Source organism: Brassica napus, chromosome C2 (assembly GCF_020379485.1).
Source record: "Brassica napus cultivar Da-Ae chromosome C2, Da-Ae, whole genome shotgun sequence".
Taxonomy (NCBI): Eukaryota; Viridiplantae; Streptophyta; class Magnoliopsida; order Brassicales; family Brassicaceae; genus Brassica; species Brassica napus.
The window spans coordinates 56,200,784-56,221,929 of NC_063445.1; the positions used below are offsets into that span (position 1 = coordinate 56,200,784).

The following is a 21,146-nucleotide window of genomic DNA, read 5'->3' on the forward strand; positions in this document are numbered from 1 at the left end:
TTCTAGTGAGTTTCTTCTTGCAGGTGGAAAACTTTCACAAGACTGATATATAATAATACTCTATGTGTTTTATGTTATAAGTAGTTTTAGCAAAACTTTCACAAGACTATAAACTAAGGCCCGTTATTTTGCATTTGTTCCTCGTAAGCCCATTGGGCCTAGTTCAATTTTTTTCCGAATATTAATGTAAATATTAATTCGTTTTGATTTGAAAGCTAGCTTAAGCTTCTTTTAGTTAACAAAAAAAGAAGAGTATGATTGATGTTATAAGAAAAATGAGTATGATTTTTAGAGCACCTCCAATGGAGGATTTTAGACTAGAATCCTTAGCAACATAATATTAAAATATTTGGTGGGGCTCACATTTTGCTAAGGATTTGGTACATAAAATTCTTAATTAAGGACTGATTGTTAGTGAATCCTTATACGTGTCGACCCGCGATTGGTTCTGTTTTTAATTTTTTTTTTTAAAACAAATAAAAATAATAATAATAATAAATTCTGAAAAGTTTACCTATGATTCCGAGCCACCAAGAACACCATTGCAGGTGCTCTTAGAAGAGTAGTTAAGTGGTCAAGTTTGCTTCATTACTGTTCAATGCATGCTCTGTATCTTTTCATCTTTCTTGTGAGTTTCTTCTTGCAGGTGAGATCTTTCACAAGACTGATATGATAAGCTGTTAGATATTTCAGTTGTAGAGTAGAGAGTAGAGACCATCTTGGGTGCCTTTTCCTGATTGTGATTGTGATCTTCGCGCGTTGGTAGACAACTAAGAAGAGAATGATGCATCCTGCCCAAATTATCTTCCAAAGTTTTGTGGGATCCCGTCATTTATACTCCATCTCTTCATAAATATAAGATTTCTAGATAGTATACACTTATTAAAAAAAGTTACAAAAAATATCATTAAAATTATAAATTAACAACTATTCAACCAGTTTCAAAACAGAACTATTAAATTTGATTGGTTACACAGTTTTTGATAAACTTAAAGTTACATAGAAAGATGAGAATATCTTATATCTTGAAACATAATTTTTTTCTAAACATCTTATATTTAGGAACAGATGGAGTATTGTTTAGTGGATTTGTTGGATAGGCTTTTGGAACTTATATATACTTGCATCTCATACAAAGAGATAATATATATATATATATATATATATTTTGCTTTACAATGATATATTTTTTTTGCTTAAAAAAAATAATAATATATTTGTGTTTGCTTTACAATGATATATTATCTATGTTGTATTAGTAAAATATTTTATAAACCAAACTTAAGAGAGGGTGCAAAAATTATTTAACGTTTATAGCCAATGGCAAGCTGATGTCATTAGCAGACTGCCTCTACATTAATTAACCACAACATAAACTTGTTGAGTATGAAAATCACACAACTCCAATTAATGAGTTCTAGTTAGAAAAAGTGTAAGAAAATATTCATGCCATTCAAAGTGTGAGGAGGTTTGGATGGATCTCCATATCGAGTTTTTATATTCCTTTATACTAATTAAAAATAAAATGGTATAAAATCTATGATGTTTCTTTGGAAAGATATATCAGATATGCTTTTTCGTGGCCTACGTAAAATAGGAAACAAAAGTACCATAGATAATAGCCTCTGCAAAAAAAGAATTGAAAAGAAAAAGGAGTAAACAAAAGGAAGTGCATGCCTAACTGAGTGAATTATGTGAAAATGAAATAAAGTGGACCTGTTTTTTTCTTCCTCCCTCTCTTAATTTTGAAGCATGCTGGTGATGAAAATGAAGTCTATAATCATATGGACCATATATTAAATACCCCATTTAAGATAAATTATATCTTTTTTTGAACATAGATAAATTATATCTTACCACAATTTTTTTTGTAAAAACGTATATATTCTCTTGAGCAACGTATACATGAAATCTTGAGATATACATGTAGGTTGATGAATTACTAATCTCTAAGAACAAGCGCAGTGAATACCCTTTAAGTATTAGACGGCTAGTTTTTCAACCGATATGTGATTCAGAATCTTGGATGAAAGAAGAAGAAATAAAAATATAATGGCAGATCTTTGAATTCTCTTGACAAGTGTGTGGCCATATATATCTAAACACATGATTTATAAAAAAAGATCCAAAAGGACCACCCAAAAAGAAAATAAGTTATGTTTTCAAAACCAATAATTTACCACTGGGGATTAATGGCCCTACAACTTAGAGAGAGAGAGATAGAACTAAAATTGGAAGATAGGGATCAGTGCTTGACTGCAACTCAGTTGCTGTCTTAACTGCTTCTCTTCTTTCACTTTCCTTCTCTGACTCCTCCAATCCCAATACTCACCATCATCTACTTCTCCTTTTCCTTTACATAGTAGTTGTTTATTTGTCTGATTGGTGGTATTATGACGCTATAAGGAGGTTCGACTCATATCATATGTGTCAATATTATATATCATAGATTATTCAGTGAAATAAGACCTATATATATACTTGTAGCTTTACGCATATTTACACACGAGGCTAGGGCTTGGCATGCATTATATATTGCCGTACGCCTAAACATTGTGAACAGTAACCTATCTATACTTATAATTTTGTATCTATTAGTAGAATATGCATGTCCATAGTTTATTGATACATTCGTAGTCTGCCGGTACAAATATACGTAGTTGTAAATAAACTGAATGATGGTGGACATACAATTATTGGAAAATTATTGGTGTTTTTTTCCTGACACATGACAAGCAACGACCCCATCAGTTTCTTCCATTTGAATTGTGCACAACATAAGTTTTCTAAATAATTCCATTACATGAATATTTAGCATTATAGCGCACGATTTGTAGCAATATGTTCAGAAATTTCTTAGCTAAATAGCAAATTTTGTATGTGCTACTACTACATTCCAATAGTTATATTATGCACTCATGTTTTAGTAACATTGTCATGCCTAATTTGGAAGATGTATACTAGTACTATTGTTGCTTCTCATGTTTGTTGAATGAGACAGTGAAACATAAAGAAAACTTGTACGAATTGAGATACATTCAAGGGGAATTTATATAAAAGTAAAACAATCCAACAATAAGAAAATATATTTAATACTATTATATATAAGAATACGTATGCATATAACATATGTATGTATAGTACATCTTATAAATGTTTCACAAGTCTGAATCATTGTCAATACTATGACGATCCATATATCATGATTAAAGCTCACCCAATGATGAAACGGTCTAATCAAAGTTGAGTTACCGATCATCATCTGTTGTTGCGATTAGCATTGGAGCTAAAGAGCTGTAGATTCCCAGCTCCATCAACGACATGATGAGAAGCTCCGAGGAACGAAGGATACATCGGAAATAGAGAGCTCATTGTCGGAGGAGGAGGCAAATTGAGATTATTATTATAAGGAACATTAGGTATTGCGACAGTAACGTTATTACCGGATTGGTCTAGCGAGTTTTGAAGATGTCCGAGGTTGTAGTAAGAGGAAGCATTGCTGTTGTTGTAAGGATTGGTCAGAGAGAAATTTTGATGACTAGTGTCGAAACCATGATCTTGATGATTATTATTCTCATCTTGTTTGATCCATTTCCCTTTATCTAGATCAAAACTCTCTCGCGGTGTTGTTGTTGTAGTATCAGCAATTCTTGTTCTTGTTCTTGAAGAAGAGCCCCCGAGATCCCAACTTTCCAAGAAACCTAAATTGGTACCTGTAAACTAAGTCTAGTTAGTTCAACTCGAAAACCACCTAGGACTTAGAGGTCACAATTGACCATAGAGACGAAAATAATATTACATTTTGTGATTTCGGATTTGAAGAAATTATATGTTTCATACGAGAAACTTCTGGTATTAAAAAAAAAAAGGAAGAAAATATTGTACCTGGAAATGCTGATGCTGCTGAGGTTGATGATGATTCTCCGAAGATGAGACTTGGATACATTTGGTTAAACCCTTGTGGGAATTGTAAAGGAGGGAGCTCGTCGACATCATCTTTTGCTGCTTCGAGTAACCAATCAATGACTTTGCTTGGCTGACTCAGCCCTAATCTATCTTGAAGGTCGTAAACCTGAATCGCTGTTGGTACGGACAACCTTATCCTCCGGTCTCTAAGGCCACGGACTGTGCAGACTTTGCTGTGTCTGTCTTTGCCACCAAAAGTTCTTGAAACTCGTACGATTCTTGGATTCCTAAAAGCTGAGGTCCATTGCCTCGATGTTGGTACTGAACTTGGCTGATTCTGCGGCTGGAACATGCTGTTTAAATTTAATTGATGATTATGATCTCCTTCTTGATTTGCTTGAATCTCATCTTCATCGCAGTCTCTTGATCTCATCTCTATTAATTCACTCAATTAGTTGGTTTATGTGAAGAACAGATCTGAAAACAAGAAGAGGAAAAAAGTTAACTAATATATCAGCCAAAAGAAAATAAATAGTTCTTATAGCTTCTAATAATGGAATAAAATTGAGGTAAAGTAATGGAATTTTTCTTTCTTCAAATGTTTAGGAAAAAAAATCACATGGAAAAAAAGCAAAATTAGTTGTGATTGATATCTAAGATATGAAAGTTTGGATACTTATTTGAAATTCAAGCAATTCCATGTCACATGTTCTTACATGGATCAAACACTGGTAAGCTTGACTTCCTAGTTGAAGATCTAGTTTGATAGAGAAGGAAGAAGAAGAAAGAAGAGATAAGAAGGCAGAGTATTTCTTTTTGGTAACTCGAATTTATATTATAATGATTGATGAAGTTAAATTACAAATGAATTTAGATATATATTTTTATTATTATATTCCAATCTCTAGGGTTTTATTTTGGTATGAAAGGAATTTATACACAAGGACAAAAGAGGCGCAATTTGTGTAGCGTATTGATACTCTGATGGGGATGTGCATGTTTCGTCTAACACTCAGAGTCACATAAGAATTTTATATAGGGAAATTTACCATAAATTCTATAATATTTAGTATTTGTTTTTCAGTAACCATCGTGGGTTCACTTTAATTGTATTTAATTCTCTTACCATGTTTGTAATCACTGTCGTGAATATTATATAATATTAATCTTTTGTTTTGATTGGTAATTAACAACAATTTCGATATCTATACTATACTAAAAGTGGGATATGAGCTCCATTGAGCATATCCACATAAGCATAAATAATCTACCAATCATATGCTCTTATTTTGCCACTTCACATTCTGTTTGTCGACATTGGCCAAACTTTTTGGGCTTTTCAAATTGGTTTCTGACCCATTTAAAATCTATGTTAAGCCTTCTTCGTCAGTTGTGTCTCGATGAAACAGATATACCCACGTTTTCATCTTCCTCAATCGTCTCAACGATTCTCCTACGTCAGCAACAATATTCAACCAATAAATACTCTCAAAACCCACGTCACCAATCAAGCTTCCCTAATAGACTGACTTTTTATTTCTCTCCTCATACTAAACGTTTTTACAAACGATGATCCTCTCATCTCCCACACCTTCCTCCATCTCTCATAATTATATATTGATTCAGTCCGCAATCTCACTAACTATAGATCGATTCGATTGTTTGGTTCACTTTCGTCACCTCCAACTTCAGTGCGAAATACAATTTTCCAGTTTTAAAATACAATTCAACTCGGGAGCAATCCGGGTATCATTGGTAAGATGCCTTTATTCATGTCCTTATCATCAGCGTATGGGGTTTTGGGATTTTTTTCTAACCCGTGTATCATGTTTGTTCGTACGATGGTGAACAAGGTTCTTAACCGATGACCAAATCAGAACCAGAGTTGAAAGCAAGAGATATTTTGGTAAGCAAGAGACATGTTTAGAAACAAGTGTTTACCGACTCATTATCCTTGATTTTGTGCTTTTACCATAACTAATTTACAAATCGTTTTTTTTTTTTTGCGTCAGGTATGGCCTTGAAGACGACAGTGCCTGCGAACGCAACGGCTGCCCAAACTCGGAAGAAGTAAGTGTCAAATATTTTGAACTTTTAATTCGACGTTTGAAAGAGTGACATTTCCTGCATTCCTGATTTTTGTAAAACTGGTGAGATGTTTTTCAATTGATCATCTGAGGTATGGATATACAAACATGATGCAAAAGAAAAGGCATAATGTCTAAATTCAAGAAATTTAAATATGCATACCCACTTTACTTCTTCCCATGTTTTCAGTGAAAAGGCTAACATGTATAATTCCTTACCTTATGAGCACATGTATCTTAGTTTCTGTGGTACATATTTCTACTCTGTTCCACTTACATCATGGTTTCAAACTTCAATTGAGTGTACCATATCTCAAATCCATTTTGAAATCGATGGTATCTATAGTTTAGGTAAATCTACAATTTCTTTCCAGGTTTCATGTCCATCTTACTTTTGATATGGGTTTAGAATGTATTTGTACAGCTTAACTTAGGATATATATTTAGATTTTTGAATTGCAGGCCTATATGACCTAAAGGAGGCACTGAGATAGTACAACTTTATCCTGATTCCTGAGTATGGACACTAGAGTGATGCAGATGAAAGTAACTCCTCAGATATTGATTTCTTTGAATATACTGAGGCTGTGAAGTTACATGGGATCCAAATGTGTCGGCTGGCCAGGTTATTTATCTATTTAGTGTGTTTTAGACCTAAATTTCTCTTTGTTCACCGTAGAAATCCAATATGTAGCCCAAGTAATTTTTTTGCCTTCCCTTCTCCACAGATTTCTTCTTTTTTTTTCTCTTAACTAAAAAGCTAACGTCAACCTTCATGTTAGTATAACTTTTTCTCCACTTTAATTCTTCAAAACTCTCTTTATTTCAGTACCTTTCAGTTCTCCCATCTCCACCATCTATATATGACTCGCCTCATTTAGACAGAACCCCTATCACGAACCACTCGATTCTCCTTTTATTAATCAGGTTTAAGATACAATACTCTTTGTAGTCTTTTTTTTTTGTTTATTTAATTTCCGAGATTTCTTTGTAGTTTATCTGTTCTTACCTTAACAGTAACTCACAGGTTATGTGTTTAATTGAAATCTTATATTAGGTGTTGGCTTACGCACACCAGTCTTACAAAAGAAGTGATCAAATAACTTACTACTCAAGTAATTTCAAAGCAAAAAGAAAAATAGTAAGTGATTTCTTATAATGTATGTCAATTGGTTGAGAATTGCTCATCTCTTGGTGCGTGTTTAAGCTGTTATTTTCAAAGGGGATCGGATATAAAAAAACTGAGCATTTTGTTGTTGTGAGGTTTACTTAGTTGGTTGGGTTAATATTTTGTTAGGCCATTGGAGAAATGCTGCATTGTTCAAGAGGAATCTGGTTGTTGGAGTTGACATATTTCTCTCAAATGTTATCCATGTCCATAGCGCCACTATAAAATAGTATACACAACTTCTAACATTTGTCAACCTTTGTTTCTGAAAATCCCGTCTAGAATTTGGCTAAAGTATTACACTACCCTTTCGAATAATAAAAGTATTCAAAGCAGCTGAATGAATTTTTCAGGGCCCCGCAAGTTTACTCTGAAGCTGACACACTGAGGAACCTAAAATCAAGACTTGCAAAGGGACTGATAATCAAGTGCACTAAATGCAATCTGAAAGGGGATGCCTTTGTCTGCTATATCAAGTCTTGCCGGTGGGATTATGTATGTTTTACCACATTCTCTTCATTCGCATCTAACTATATAATTAAAAATTACTTACCACAGTTCCAATTCTAATGTGAAACTATTATTTTTGGGTCCTTACAAGAAGATTTTCTTCTACTTTTCTGGACATATAGACATTGCGCATCCAGAGCTGAGCCCTTACCAAAATTATATCAAAGCTGTTTTCCCCCATCATATTTTGATATAAAACTTACGGTATGGCTGTATCATTACTTTTTTGCAGAATTCCTGCTGAGGTTTGTTCATTGGATCGTACAAAATATCTTTTTCTCTGTGGATATGCACTATCACAGAATGAGAAGGTTAGTAATTAGTAATAAGCATCTCTTCTTACCACAAGACAACCAAGAAACCCCATCCTATGTGGATATATCATACCTACTTTGCTTAAAAAAAACTTATCTTCGCATTTCATTGCTTTCCCCCAGTGCCTGATGGAATAATCCATATCAAGGTACTGGAACCCAAGTGTTACACATGTGCTTGCTTCTAAGGATGTGAAAGGAGCGTGTACAAGAACTGTGAATGTTATTATGGATATTCTCAATGGAAAAGGGATTATAATTGCATACTGTAAGTTAGATTGGTCACTCAAGATTTCAAATGCTCTTTACTTTTGCCAGTAATAAATCTTTGCCTTCACATGGATAAACTTTAACTCTTTCCAAGGATGAAAGCAAGTCTCAAAGCTTCTCAAAGCTATTGATGAAGAACCATTTGATATTCATGTTGCCACTCAAAGATCTCAAAATGGACCAAAAACTGCAAAACTCAAAGTAGCAACTAATGTGTCAGTATTTATAAACACACCCAATGAAAAAGAACCTCAAATTTGTAAGAATTTTTAATGAGTCGCACACTTGCACTGTTAAATTCTGTTTTGCAACAGTTCAGTTGCTATGTTTCGACTGAGTTGGTTTTATTGGGTATTCTCACCTCTAAAGAGATTTTTGCAGAACCTAGCCTCGAAAGATCAGATAACAGTGTATGGCTTCATCATCGAGCATCATGTTGTACCAGGCAACATGATCCAGCTAACTTCGCATTACCTCAGCAGGCCGAAGTCGTCAGGCTTACGTAGTGATGCAAGCATGTGTTTCAGCCAACATGATTCAGCTAAATTAATCGGGGATATCATGTTGCATCATCATTTTGGAGAATTTCGTACTAACGAAGTCGTCAAGATTATGTAGGGATGTGTGCATGTGTTTCAAGTAGAGTGTATAAACAGTAGAAGTGATACAAGTGATTTCTTAATAATTTTAACCTCACTAGCTTATTGGATAAATGCCATGAAAATCTACAGAGGGTGAATTGCTCAGTTTGCAGTTTCGTATCTCTACTTCACAATCTGATATGTCTAATCTCTATATTTAAGACATATATGCGTTTCGATCATATGATGAGTGTACATGTGAATTCACATGAAGAAATAAACCGTCGCCTATTAATTTGCGGGAAAAAATCTTATGACTAACTAAAATTATTTTATATTGTTAAGAATGTATATATCTCTTAAATTAATGTTTTAAATAATTAATTGATCTAACCAACAATTAAAAATGAGAAATGACACTTACAACTATATGTGCCAAAATATTGAATATCCTTCCATTACTCTACTGGTATGCCAAAATATAGAATAATATACATATTAAAAATAATCTATATATCAATTATAAATTATCTTTAAATTAATTTTTAATATATAATAATTCACAGACTCTATATAAATTAACATTCTCAGAATACATAAATAAAACTAAAATAATAATAATTAGAAGTTCAGAATCGATATGAAAATGATATTTACGTTTGACAATGCAATTAAAATTAAACATAAAAATACACTAACACAAGTTAAATAAAAAAAAATCCAAACAAAGATCGATAAAGTAACAAAATATGGTAAAATAGAAAAAGGAAGTAAACATTAACAAACTAAAATTATATCACTTCTCTGTAAATAAAGGAACAAATTCTGAATCAAGTTATTCAGTTATTACATTTTAAAATCAACCTAAACTTCTAAAATAGAAGATTAAAAAAATCTTTATAAGAAAATATTATGTGCATTACACAAAATCGTTATATTAAGTGTATGGATTAAATATTTTTTGAATACAAAAACAAGTTACCAAAAAATTAATACGAACATTATAATAAATTTCATCATAAATAAAAAATTATAAAATATAGATTACAAAATTACAAATTATAATAATAAATTAAAAATAGATTATATAAAATATATGTCACCAAAGTATAAGTTTTGTATTATTCTAACCATTTCTCAAAATAACTTTTGAATATTAAACAAGTTATATTCTTATATAAAGAAATAACTTACATTTTATATGTCCAATTTATGAAAAAAATATTCTTATAAAGTCTAAACATTATATAATACTCTTTTAAAATCAAAATCGCTAATATTATGTACACAACAAATGTAATACTTATTAAGAATATAGTTGAAGATTATTAAAGACAAAAGCTATAAAATAACATACAAAAAAAACAAAAATCAATAAATAAATATATAAGTATATAAATTAAAATATACAATCCTTGCGTAGCAACAGAATTTGAAATTTATATAAGTATATAAATTAAAATATAAAACCATGATTGAGATGTGAAATCGGAAAACAGATCAGATACAAGTTTTGTAATTTCTAACACGGTAGCAACATAATTTGATTCATAGGTTATACGTAATCTATAAATTTGACCATATCCAAACAAAACCATACCCACGAGTAGAGAGACGTGCACATCAAATAAAGATGTTTATAGAATTTAGACATTCATAGAATTTTTTCGAAAAACAAACGACATAATCTTATAAAACCGAGTTTCTAAATAATAAAGATGTTCAGGATATTCAACTTTAGGAAAATTGCCGCAATTACGTATATGCAATAATCACTGATTGGAAAAGCATCACTCAAACAATCTAATTATATGAAGCCGCAAATCTCCAACACCTTCCTCAACCCAAAAGCTTCTCTCCGGCTTCTCTTCGGCTCTTCCCCGTAGTATATGAGGATCATAGTAAAAAAATAAATCTGGTATATATTATTAATTATACTACATAAATTACACATACTTATACTATTATATTTTAATTGATCGGTTTATTCGATTTGAACGGTTTATATACCAAACCATGTACATAATTCACGGCTGCTCACAAATGACATCTATTCAGTATTACCAGATTTAAACACTTTCTCTATCTCGGTTCGCTGATTCGGAATTAGTCGATTCTTTTATCTGGATTGAACACCCCTAAATAATTTCAATAGCACGTACAAATTTTCAAGGAATTATATATTTCAGATCGCTAATCCTATTTTTCCGAATAAGTCGCCTATATATATATTATTGCGTCATAATTTAAATTGCAAGTTTGTTGTCAAGGTTTCAGTATAAAATTCAAAATTTTTTTATTACAATTAATATTTTACCAATTAGATATATTAAACTAATATTCTGGATCGATATTCAATTGTCAGTTTTTAACTATTATACGTAAAAAAATATTATTAAGTACACTTTTTTTTTGAAAAGGGAGTTTTATATTTTAAGTAGGTTATGAAGTACTTTTTCTTTTCATGAATTTATTCGAGATGAGATTCCGATCTTTTAAACTAAGATAATTTATGTTCTATACATAATATTTTTTTTTTACATAACTCTAAAATCTCAGACTTGATTTTCATATTTTATTAGTTAATTGTGTTACATATAATAGAAATACTTATTTCAAAATAAAAATATAAAAAAAAATCAGATCTAAAAATTAGTTATATATAATTTAATATACAAAAATTCACATATAAATAAAAATGATAAATGTAACAAATTTAAATGTATTATCCGCGCGTAGCGCGGAAAAAAGATCTAGTATGGTTAAAGTGATGATTATGATTTAAGAGAAAGCATACGGTTAAAACCATTTGCAAATGTTTAAACATTTAAGAAAATAAATATGCGGTTGAATAATTAATAGCAATAAATAGTAACAAGAGGTCGGCTAAACACAAAAATAATTTTAAAAAGGAAGCTGAAGAAGGGTAAAATAAAGTTTAAGTTCTAAAAAAACATAAAAAGTTTATGATATAAATTGTTGAATTATATTATTAAATAATCAACTTGTTGGAATCCCAACTGAATTTAGTGATGAAGAAATGTAGAATTTGTTAATTCCAAATTGTTAAGATTTGAGAATGCTTTTATTTCTAGTAAGGGTCTCTCTTTGAGATAGAGAATGGACCAAAGAGTGTAGGTTTTTCTTTAAAGCATCTAATGCTTAAATTCTCACAAAGAGATTTGTGTCCCACTTTTCTCTTCTATGTGTCTTTGCCAGTGAGATTTTTCCTACAATCACACCATTTTTCTTTCCTCTTTGTATCTTATATAAAATCTTCTATAATTGACCCAATGGTTGTTACAAATGAAAATTATTTGTGTTATATATATTGACATATATAGTTTAAAATCCAGAATTGCATCAATAATTTTGTATATTCATAATTTTAATCAAAATTCATTGCAACAAAATTTGCTCCGACTTACGTACATTTTTTTTTGTATTCAAGCATATAAATACATGTACATGTTTGGTACTATATTTGGCTGAATCATGTCAAAGCTCTGCAAAATTTAAAAAATTCAGCCTGCTCAAATAAGTTCTCCATGTGCATTTTTAGTTAACCAGGTTGTTTTCCTTTGCTATAATTAATTTCTCAAGATAAGTATAGCTAGCTAGGCACTAGAAACCCTAAGTCACTCTATATGTTATCACTTACCAGTTACGCCCCTTTAAGAATGCTTACATGCATGCCTGTACTTTTTCAACATACTTTCCTTTTTGGAATTTCTATCTTACCGCTGAATTCAAATTGAATATATATTAAGGAATTGTAAGAAAAAACCAATTGTTGGAGATGTCGGAGAAGAAAATGTCGATTGTTGTCCCATGCGTAGAATGTGAAAATGATGGTGGCTGAACAAAGAATGTTACTAATTAACCGTATATTGCCACCAATAGAAATATGAATTTGTGTTCTTTTTTTGAAGATTAATTGGTTTTCTAGAAATTAAACTTTGTCATGGCTGGTTAGTGCCAACGATCTATCTTTGTAGCTTGTTTCAACATGATTGTTGCGCAAACAATTTTTTTATATTTATTATGGTTGATGATCTAGATATGATTGACTAAAATATACTATTTCAGTTCATTATTTATCATTTTGAGATTACTAACACAACTCATTAACCATACTAACCCAACTGAATGACGCTGAAAGAAGAAATTACAGTGTTTCAATCATCCAATAACCATTCGGAACCACAATGTTGGAAACTAATGAACTTATAGTATATGTTTACCTTTAGACACCATTAGTGATATATGTGTATATATCACTAAATTATATGACTTAATTAGTGATAACTGATAACCATACATATGAATAAAATACATTTTAGGGTAGCGAATTAGAAAATATTTTTTTGGTTCTGAGCCGTCGTTGTCGAGTCCGAACGTCGGTAAATGCAGAAGGCTCATGCTGAGACAGACAACGACATGTCCTTGTAAGAGACAAGACCAAAAGGAGTAAAACCACCAAAAAGTTAATTGGTTAACTACTTAAATAACATACCCATATATACATATATATATGTATATATTTGATGATGCTGATGCTGACATGATGACATACATACATAACTGCTCTTCCTTTTTGTATTATTGATGCAGTAAAGGTGCCTCCAGAGTATGCTGCACATGAGAACACTAGTGAAACTATCCGTTTTCTCTCTGTGCTTTACTGTTACATTACCAAAACCACTCTATACATGCATCTTCATACTGGGGAGATAAACAGTAATATGAAAATCACGGTTTATAGTTACATGTCAAGACAAGGATATGCTTTTATGGATATGGGTTGAAAAGGACCCACAAGGTAAGAAAAATTGATTAACATGATTCTTTTTGTTGATTTTTTTCAATAATCTTATTTATACCATTTCCGTTTCACTTTAAATCTTTAAGTGATGTTTTTGTAAATTTTTCAATTTAAGTGATGTTTTCAAGTTTCTATACAAAAATCAAATGTTATTTGTAGACATCATTATTCTGTGGTCTGATTTTTATTGGTTGAATAAGTTATAGTTATTGTTTTTTATGCAAATAAAGATAAATTGAATAAAATCTAGTAATTCATTTCAATTATTTTCAAACAGATGATATGAAAACGCTCGGAAAGCTAAATGGATAATAAAATATTTTAATTATCCGTATTACTTTGTAAACCGTATTGAGACAAGAAATGGGTCTGAAGTCAGCTGTTGTCGAGGCATTCGGCTTCTTCGGTATAAGAACCAAAGAGGTTGAGTTCCACTGCTTAAGGAGCTTACCGGAGCTGAAGATGGATTCATCTTGTTTTTATTCTTTTTTGCCAAGATGGATCAAACAAAAGATCTTGCCCATGTAAAATCTTCTTTTCATTCTAATGATATTCACAATTTAGCAAAAACAAAAAAATATTTTAATTTTTTATGGACAAAAACAGAAGAAAAGATGACCGGAGGTCATTAACTCAACTGGAAACGATTCTAACTATTGTGTACATGTAGTTTCGGGTCTATAGGATTATGTACCTCTCGTGGTATTCACACCAAAAAACAGAAGAAAAGTGATTGTCATCACTGTATGTTTCTTGATTGACCTGAGAAGATAATTCAGCAACCTATTGGAGAGATGGGAGAAGAGAGAAATATGAATAAAAGTATTAAAAAAAAAAACCTATTGGAAAAATTTAAACACAAGCTTTCGTTTCTCACGGAAACAAATTGTATGCTAAAAAATATTAATCACTCCAAAGAAGATAAAATAAACTTTTAATTATATTTATTTATAAATTTAAGACATATAATTTCATAAAAGAAGTTAAACATATAATTATTAACTTCTAAAACTATATCATCATCTTTAAATAAATCGTTAATATTTTTTGAAGAAGGTCTATAAACAATTTGAGACGACAATGTTGATTATAAAGTAGTTCATCAAGTAAACTAAACTAGGTAACTGGCATCACAAAATCTGATCCAATGATAGGCTAAGCTTGTGGGCACAAATCACCTAAACTGAAAGTCACACATAGACAAAATATTATATATCCATGGAAAAAACTCATTGCAAGAAGAACACTAGAAACTTAACCCAAGGCCCCTAATGGACTTAAAAAAAAAGAACTATAAAAGAGAATACAGACAAGCCCAATGGGCCGAACCGAAGTTAACTGAAGCTGAACTAAAAACACCGTACTAAGTTTTGTTCCTTCTCACACGCTCACTCTTTCTCTGTCGCTGTCTCGCTCGATCCTTCCTCTGTTTCGTAGCTTCTTCAACAGATCTCTCTCTCTCTCTCCATCTCTCAGATCACGGTAAGTACAACACTACACTTCCTCTTTCGATCTCTTCCATTGTTAATCTTTATAGATTTGGTCAAAACCTTAATCTCTCTTGATCTTGACTCATTCTTCCATTTACTTTTCTTCTCTATTCATTTAAAAATCTCAAGACTTTCTATTTAGATCGTTGACTTTCTATTAGGATCAAATGATACACTATACATTATACACAGCTATGTTAACTTTTGTTAATAATAATAATAATAATACTGTTACTGTGTCTATATATAGATGGCACATAGCACTTCCCCTGGTGCTGAGGTCGTTGGACGTGCCTTTGTGGAGCAGTACTATCACATCCTCCACCAATCTCCCGGTTTAGTTCACCGGTTCTATCAAGATTCTAGCATGTTAACCAGACCTGATGTTACCGGTTCTGTAACCACTGTCACAACTATGCAAGTGAGATTTTTAGGCTCTTAAAACTCTATGAAACTCTTCAACTTTGGTAGATTAACTTGTTGGTTCTCAGGCGATCAACGAGAAGATTATGTCGTTGAAGTATGAAGACTACACGGCGGAGATAGAAACTGCTGATGCTCAGGAGTCTTATGAGAGAGGCGTTATTGTCTTGGTGACTGGATGCTTAACCGGGAGTGATAACGTGAGGAAGAGGTTTAGTCAGACTTTTTTCTTGGCTCCACAAGACAAGGGTTACTTTGTCTTGAACGATGTGTTTAGATTCCTTGAGGAGAAAGATGTGACAGCACACAATGGAACCACCAGGGATGTTCAGGCACCTGTGGAGCCAGGTACGATGAAACATCCACGGCCTGTTTCTCCTCCTATATAGCACTTTGTTAAAATCTGATTTATACGATTCAAATTAGTTTAAACTGTTCTAAATTGGTTAAGTTCGGTTTAAATTGATTTAAATTAGTCTAACTCTGTTAAATTAAGCAACCAAATTGGTACAAATCCACAATTTTGTCTAAATTCTTTTGTTTCGTATATCTAGTTTTATAATTCGCCCAAATAATTTTATAGTTAAACTCAAAAAAGTAAAATACCATATAAAATATTTATAAAATAAATTAATAATTTGTTAATGTTTAGGCCCCGAATAATCTGCATAGCCATTTCTAGCATTGGTTAAGATATTAATATCCCCTTACTTCTTGTCAGAACGTGTTGTTGTTAGTCATGAGGCTGAGGTGGAGCCTGAGCCAGTTGCTTCTATTGAGGAAGATCTTGACAATGTGGCGGAGGTGTATGATCCTTGTGAGAAAGATGAAGGTGTTGTTGTTGACGCTGAGCCTATTCAGCCTCCACCTCAATTAAGTCACAGTGAAGTTCCATCAGTGCCTCAAGGAGATGCTCCTAAGCATTCATATGCTTCTATTGTGAGTCTTAACTGCTTCATATATGTTTTTTTAGTAATGTTCAAAAAATCGTTAGGCGGTAATTAGGTGTTTTATAAAGGATTATTGATTAGGCGGGAGCCTAAACAGAATTTTCAAATGCCTAGACCGATTTGCCTTCTAGACCGATTTTTTAGAAATTTTTTTTTTGTTTTATAGTAAACGTTACAAGTCTTTTGTGTGATTTTCAACAGCTCAAACTGATGAATAGCAGTCCAGCACCAGCACGTGTTGTTAAGCCAAGACCAGGTCCGGTTAGTAATAATCAGAGACCAACTGCTACTCCTCCTGCAGCATCTGAAGCTTCAGGTGTGGAGAATGTTCAAAACAGTAGCAATGTTGATGTAGAAGGTCAGAACATTCTTTTCATCTTACTGTTTGAGTATGCAGATGAAGTCACTTGGTTATTGATTTTTTTTTTTTGTGTCTGCATGTTTAATTACAGATGATGGTCATTCGATTTATGTCCGAAACTTACCTTTTGACACTACACCAACACAACTCGAAGAGGTGTTCAAGAGCTTTGGTGGTATCAAGCATGAAGGGATTCAAATCAGAAGCAATAAGGTTTGTTACATTGTCATCTCCAAAACAACTTGTTTACTGGTTTCTTTACTCTTTGTTTGTGATTCTTTAGCAGCAAGGTTTCTGTTTTGGTTTTGTGGAGTTTGAAACATCTAGCGGCAAGCAGAGTGCACTCGAGGTAAAACCATAGCATCTTCTTGTATCTTTCTTGGATTTGAGAGTCTGACTGACTCTTTTTGTTGGTACTTGCGTAGGCCTCGCCGGTTACAATTGGTGATCGTCAAGTTGTTTTAGAGGAGAAGAAACCAAACAGAGGTAACAAAAACATGAGAGACATCATCAAGAAGAAGCTTGTGGTTAATATAAAGAGGTTTGTGTATATGAAAAGATGGGTTTAATGTATTGTAACAGGCAACAGTGGAGGTGGTGGTAGGGGAAGGTACTTTGGAGGAAGAGGAGGTTTCAGAAACGAAAGTTTCAAAGGAGGACGTGGTGGTGGTGGAGGAGGAAGAGGAGGCTATGGAAGAGGTGAGTTTTCTGGTAGTAGACCAAAGAGCTCAAACACACGGAGTGGTGGAGAAGGTTACCAGAGAGTTCCTCAAAACGGAGGAGGTAGTGGAAGAGGAGGTGGAGGAGGAGGAGGACGTGGCGGGCCTCGCGGTGGTGCTTCATCTTGACTTTGCATTTAGTAGTGCCTCCATAAGAGAGTAGTTTTAAGTTTTGTTTTACATCTATTTTTCTTTGCCTTACTACTTGAGTTTAGTTGATATTAGCACCGTTTTGGCTTTTCTATATTTTTGGTTTTCATCCTTTAATTCTTCTCTAAGAAGTGAGAACTTTCTTCATAAACATTCATCTTCATAAGAAATCCACTACATAGTTGTGTTCTTCAGAGTAACAGTTAACCAAGTTTCTGTAAATAGAAGAAAACAAAATGCAGCAGATGCACCACTAAGAACAGAGCTTCTAGACTTTTAATAGCATAAGTTTGAGTCTTTAAAAGAAGAGCAAAACAAAAAATACAAATTACTAATAGTATCAAAACTTTGGTGAGTTTATCACAAAACAATACAAAGATGGCATGTTTATCGTTTGAACTTCTTAGAAGACTTCTTGTTACCTCCCTTGTTACCACCCCCCAAGAACCTCTCACTCTCTTCATCATCTTCACCTCTTCTCTTGTTCCTACCTCCTGATTCTTTCATATTCTACAACAAAGATTGCCACAAATAAGCAAAACAATACATAAACATTTACATTGTAGAACTATGCAAAAGTAAAAAATACCATTGCTGATAGTTTTTTAGCTTCTGAAACTCTCTCCAACAATGACAACACTTCATCTTCCTCAGCTGGGTACTCTGGTAGTTTCTTACCTGAATGTTGTAGAAACATACTCAAATATCTTTATCCCATGAGAGAACCAAACATAAAATGAAACTCGCATGTAACTTACCTATGAGTTTTTCAATTTGTAAGTACCATTCCAGCTCATACTGGTTCACAAGTGATATCCCAACACCAGAACGTCCAGCACGAGCGGTTCTTCCCACTCTATGAATGTAATCCTATAACAAATAAAAAAAACTCTGAAGATGAAGAATGTGTGTTCTCAATATCATTGATTCAGCCATGAGAAACAAAAGCAAACCTTTGAGTTTGTGGGAATGTCATAGTTGATAACCATATCAACAGATGGGATATCAAGCCCTCTACTAGCCACATCAGTGCAAACCAAGATGTTACATTCCCCTGCTTTGAACTTGTTCAATGCTCCTAGTCTCTTTGACTGTGAAGAATATTTTAAAAAAATAATGAGAATTAAGTTAAACATGTGTCAAGATGTCTTTAGAAGATTTAGCCATTAACCTGAGTCATTTGACCACTGATGGGAATGGCTCTGAAACCAAGGCTCCGAAGCATCAAGGCCATGAAACGAGTACCATCACAAGTTCTGGTGAATATCATTGATGTTGAGTCAGGCATTTCAGTGAGAATATACACAAGGTAGCAATCCTGTTAAAAATCATCAGAAAGCTTATTAATATTCAAAGAAGATCAAACTCTCTTATGTTATGTGTGTGTGTGTTGTACTATATATACATCTATCTACCAACCTTGTATTTAGCAGCAACAAACCGATACTGCTGTTTTAGAGTATCAACTGTGGAGTATTTGGAGGCAGCTTCTATCTGAAAGGTAAGCAATAAACATAACAAACTGCCATAAGTACTTTGAACAATACTTGATGTTGATTTAGTGATTCTGTACCTTCACAGGATTCCTTAAGCATGCTCTTTGAAGTTTCCTAACCTACAACGCCATAAAAAAGAGTTTAATGAGCTGATCGTTCTCAGGACACTGAGAACAGAACAACAACATTTGTCAAGCAAGGTTACTACCTTTTTAGTCATAGTTGCTGAAAATAGATATGTTTTACGATCACGAGGGATCTCTTCCAAAATCTGATTAAGAGACTTCTCAAAATCTTCATTCAACAATCTATCTGCTTCATCAAGAACCTGATAGAATAATATAATGTCAAGTAAATATAAAATTGAACCAAAACTAAAAGGAACAACAAAGTATAATACCAGATACTTCAACGTCTTCAGAGAAAAGCCTTTAGTGTCAGACATATGATCCCAAAGACGACCAGGTGTTGCAACCTATCAAGTGCAGACACTCAAAACATAAGAGACTCAAAGTGGAGAAGAAACATTCAAATAAATTCACAAACTAAAACATACAATAACATGAGGCCGTTTCCCAAGAGCTATAGTTTGTTGCATCCTGTCTATACCTCCAACAAGCTGTAAGAAAAAAACTTACATTTAAAATCCATTTGTAACACCAAGATATTCAATTATGATTAAACCATGAGCTTACCACAGCACACCTAAGACTTATATCAGATCCTAAAGCTTCAAACTGCTCAGCAATCTGGATTGCTAGCTCTCTGGACACAAGAAACAAACCAAATCCAATAAGAATGACAAAAAAAATCGAAGTGATACTTATGTCTTGTCCCTTTCTTAGATCCAAAAGGGACAATAAAACGATAATACTAATAGACGAAACACAATTAATGAAGACATAACATACTAACAACACTCAATAACTACCAAAGTCAGTTAATTTGCAAAGATTCGAGACAACACGCACACATACATGAAACAGGTCTTGTCTGACTATGACTTAAGAAATAAATAAAATAAAATAAACATACCGAGTTGGAGACAAAACACAAGCGAAGAAAGCAGGATCAGGTCTACGCCCTTTCTTAGGCTCAGCGTTATTAACATACTCAAGAAGCGCTTGCAATATAGGCAAAGCAAAGGCTCCGGTTTTGCCTGAACCGGTTTGCGCAAGTCCAATCACATCCTTCCCTGCATCAACACACATAAAGTTTTAAGCTTTTTTTTTTTTTTCAAATGTAAATTAAAAAAAAAAAGACTTTATTACCTTCGAGAGCATAAGGAAGAGCTTCGGCTTGAATCTTCGAAGGGTTCTTCCACCCTAACCTCTCGCAAGCTTTCACTAGCTCCTCGCGAACGCCGAGCTCTGCGAACGTCTTCACCACTTCGCTCTCTTCCTCCATTTTTTTCTTTTTGCAATTACCCACCAAGAAAGTCGCTTCCTTTACCTCTCTCTCTGTACCTTCAAATATCGCGCGAATGTTGGCCGAGAGACGGTGACTGTAACGAGAGAGAGGAGAGTTTCTGCGACGAAGGGTTTTGTGTTATGATAGCCTTATTGGGCCTATAATGGGCCTACTATCTTACACTTTGGGCTCCATAACTATTTTTAAAAGGCCCATATGATTGATTGGTCCTGCGGGTTCGGTTTCTTTGGTTAGTTCTGGTTGGTTAGTTTTAAATTCGGTTAGTTCTGATCGGTCAAAATCACCGAAGTAAACCGGAAAAAAAAGATTGGTTCGACTTCAAAAAAAATTGTTTTGTGATTAGTTCGGTTAAATTTTCGGTTTAAATTGAATTGAATTCAGAAAATTTTGGTTAATTTTGGTTATTTCGGTTTGAAATTTTAGTTATTTCGACTAAGAATTTTGGTTAAAATTGTACTGTTTGAT

The 21,146-nt window shown here is 33.0% G+C and overlaps 4 protein-coding genes across 26 annotated transcripts; 2 read left to right on the forward strand and 2 right to left on the reverse strand.

Annotated features, from left to right (window-relative positions):
* Window positions 1-3,001: 3,001 nt before the first annotated feature.
* LOC106369986 (transcription factor TCP5-like) lies at window positions 3,002-4,876 on the reverse strand. The gene is made up of 3 exons (XM_013810074.3): window positions 4,623-4,876; window positions 3,886-4,383; window positions 3,002-3,713 (listed from the first exon to the last, which is right to left on the reverse strand). Exons 2-3 carry the CDS (start codon window positions 4,337-4,339, stop codon window positions 3,259-3,261), a joined length of 909 nt encoding a protein of 302 aa, XP_013665528.2. The 5' UTR covers window positions 4,340-4,383; window positions 4,623-4,876; the 3' UTR covers window positions 3,002-3,258.
* Window positions 4,877-5,135: 259 nt separating this feature from the next.
* LOC106411615 lies at window positions 5,136-8,959 on the forward strand. 22 transcript variants are annotated; one of them, XR_007319856.1, is made up of 11 exons: window positions 5,155-5,661; window positions 5,760-5,812; window positions 5,919-5,976; window positions 6,441-6,618; window positions 6,823-6,920; window positions 7,051-7,134; window positions 7,291-7,390; window positions 7,515-7,656; window positions 7,904-7,982; window positions 8,135-8,253; window positions 8,637-8,959. XR_007319856.1 is itself a non-coding variant. In XM_048748405.1 (4 exons), the coding sequence occupies exons 2-4, from the start codon at window positions 7,616-7,618 to the stop codon at window positions 8,871-8,873; spliced, it is 357 nt and encodes a 118-aa protein (XP_048604362.1). In that variant the 5' UTR covers window positions 6,916-7,134; window positions 7,515-7,615; the 3' UTR covers window positions 8,874-8,959. The 22 variants fall into 22 exon arrangements, 2 of the variants coding, with proteins under 2 accessions (XP_048604362.1, XP_048604361.1); XR_007319855.1 differs by having other exon boundaries at window positions 5,156-5,661; window positions 8,350-8,959; XR_007319846.1 differs by adding an exon at window positions 8,350-8,514 and having other exon boundaries at window positions 5,162-5,661; window positions 7,904-8,253; window positions 8,625-8,959.
* Window positions 8,960-15,034: 6,075 nt separating this feature from the next.
* Window positions 15,035-17,943, forward strand: LOC106382730 (nuclear transport factor 2). Of its 2 annotated transcripts, none has more exons than XM_013822780.3 (9): window positions 15,035-15,143; window positions 15,402-15,572; window positions 15,643-15,922; window positions 16,296-16,513; window positions 16,726-16,882; window positions 16,977-17,098; window positions 17,169-17,234; window positions 17,311-17,371; window positions 17,468-17,943. In XM_013822780.3, the coding sequence occupies exons 2-9, from the start codon at window positions 15,402-15,404 to the stop codon at window positions 17,731-17,733; spliced, it is 1,341 nt and encodes a 446-aa protein (XP_013678234.2). In that variant the 5' UTR covers window positions 15,035-15,143; the 3' UTR covers window positions 17,734-17,943. The 2 variants fall into 2 exon arrangements, with proteins under 2 accessions (XP_013678234.2, XP_013678235.2); XM_013822781.3 differs by having other exon boundaries at window positions 17,172-17,234.
* Window positions 17,944-18,000: 57 nt separating this feature from the next.
* Window positions 18,001-20,749, reverse strand: LOC106382729 (DEAD-box ATP-dependent RNA helicase 10). The gene is made up of 13 exons (XM_013822779.3): window positions 20,522-20,749; window positions 20,286-20,445; window positions 19,946-20,015; window positions 19,807-19,869; window positions 19,651-19,725; window positions 19,459-19,578; window positions 19,328-19,369; window positions 19,174-19,248; window positions 18,926-19,072; window positions 18,708-18,845; window positions 18,513-18,624; window positions 18,344-18,432; window positions 18,001-18,264 (listed from the first exon to the last, which is right to left on the reverse strand). The coding sequence occupies exons 1-13, from the start codon at window positions 20,655-20,657 to the stop codon at window positions 18,142-18,144; spliced, it is 1,350 nt and encodes a 449-aa protein (XP_013678233.2). The 5' UTR covers window positions 20,658-20,749; the 3' UTR covers window positions 18,001-18,141.
* Window positions 20,750-21,146: the final 397 nt, after the last annotated feature.

Excerpts from the sequence above, each read along its gene's own strand:
- LOC106369986 (XM_013810074.3), bottom strand. The coding sequence starts at position 4,339 with ATGAGATCAAGAGACTGCGATGAAGATGAGATTCAAGCAAATCAAGAA. Across the intron at positions 3,714-3,885 it reads AGCAGCATCAGCATTTCCAG|GTACCAATTTAGGTTTCTTG; the intron begins GTACAATATTTT and ends CTTAGTTTACAG.
- LOC106382729 (XM_013822779.3), bottom strand. The coding sequence starts at position 20,657 with ATGGAGGAAGAGAGCGAAGTGGTGAAGACGTTCGCAGAGCTCGGCGTT. Across the intron at positions 19,726-19,806 it reads GGAAACGGCCTCATGTTATT|GTTGCAACACCTGGTCGTCT; the intron begins GTATGTTTTAGT and ends TGCACTTGATAG. Across the intron at positions 19,370-19,458 it reads CAGCAACTATGACTAAAAAG|GTTAGGAAACTTCAAAGAGC; the intron begins GTAGTAACCTTG and ends ATGGCGTTGTAG.
- LOC106411615 (XM_048748405.1), top strand. The coding sequence starts at position 7,616 with ATGCCTTTGTCTGCTATATCAAGTCTTGCCGGTGGGATTAT. Across the intron at positions 7,657-7,903 it reads AGTCTTGCCGGTGGGATTAT|AATTCCTGCTGAGGTTTGTT; the intron begins GTATGTTTTACC and ends ACTTTTTTGCAG. Across the intron at positions 7,983-8,636 it reads CACTATCACAGAATGAGAAG|AACCTAGCCTCGAAAGATCA; the intron begins GTTAGTAATTAG and ends AGATTTTTGCAG.
- LOC106382730 (XM_013822780.3), top strand. The coding sequence starts at position 15,402 with ATGGCACATAGCACTTCCCCTGGTGCTGAGGTCGTTGGACGTGCCTTT. Across the intron at positions 15,573-15,642 it reads CCACTGTCACAACTATGCAA|GCGATCAACGAGAAGATTAT; the intron begins GTGAGATTTTTA and ends GTTGGTTCTCAG. Across the intron at positions 17,372-17,467 it reads GGAGAAGAAACCAAACAGAG|GCAACAGTGGAGGTGGTGGT; the intron begins GTAACAAAAACA and ends GTATTGTAACAG.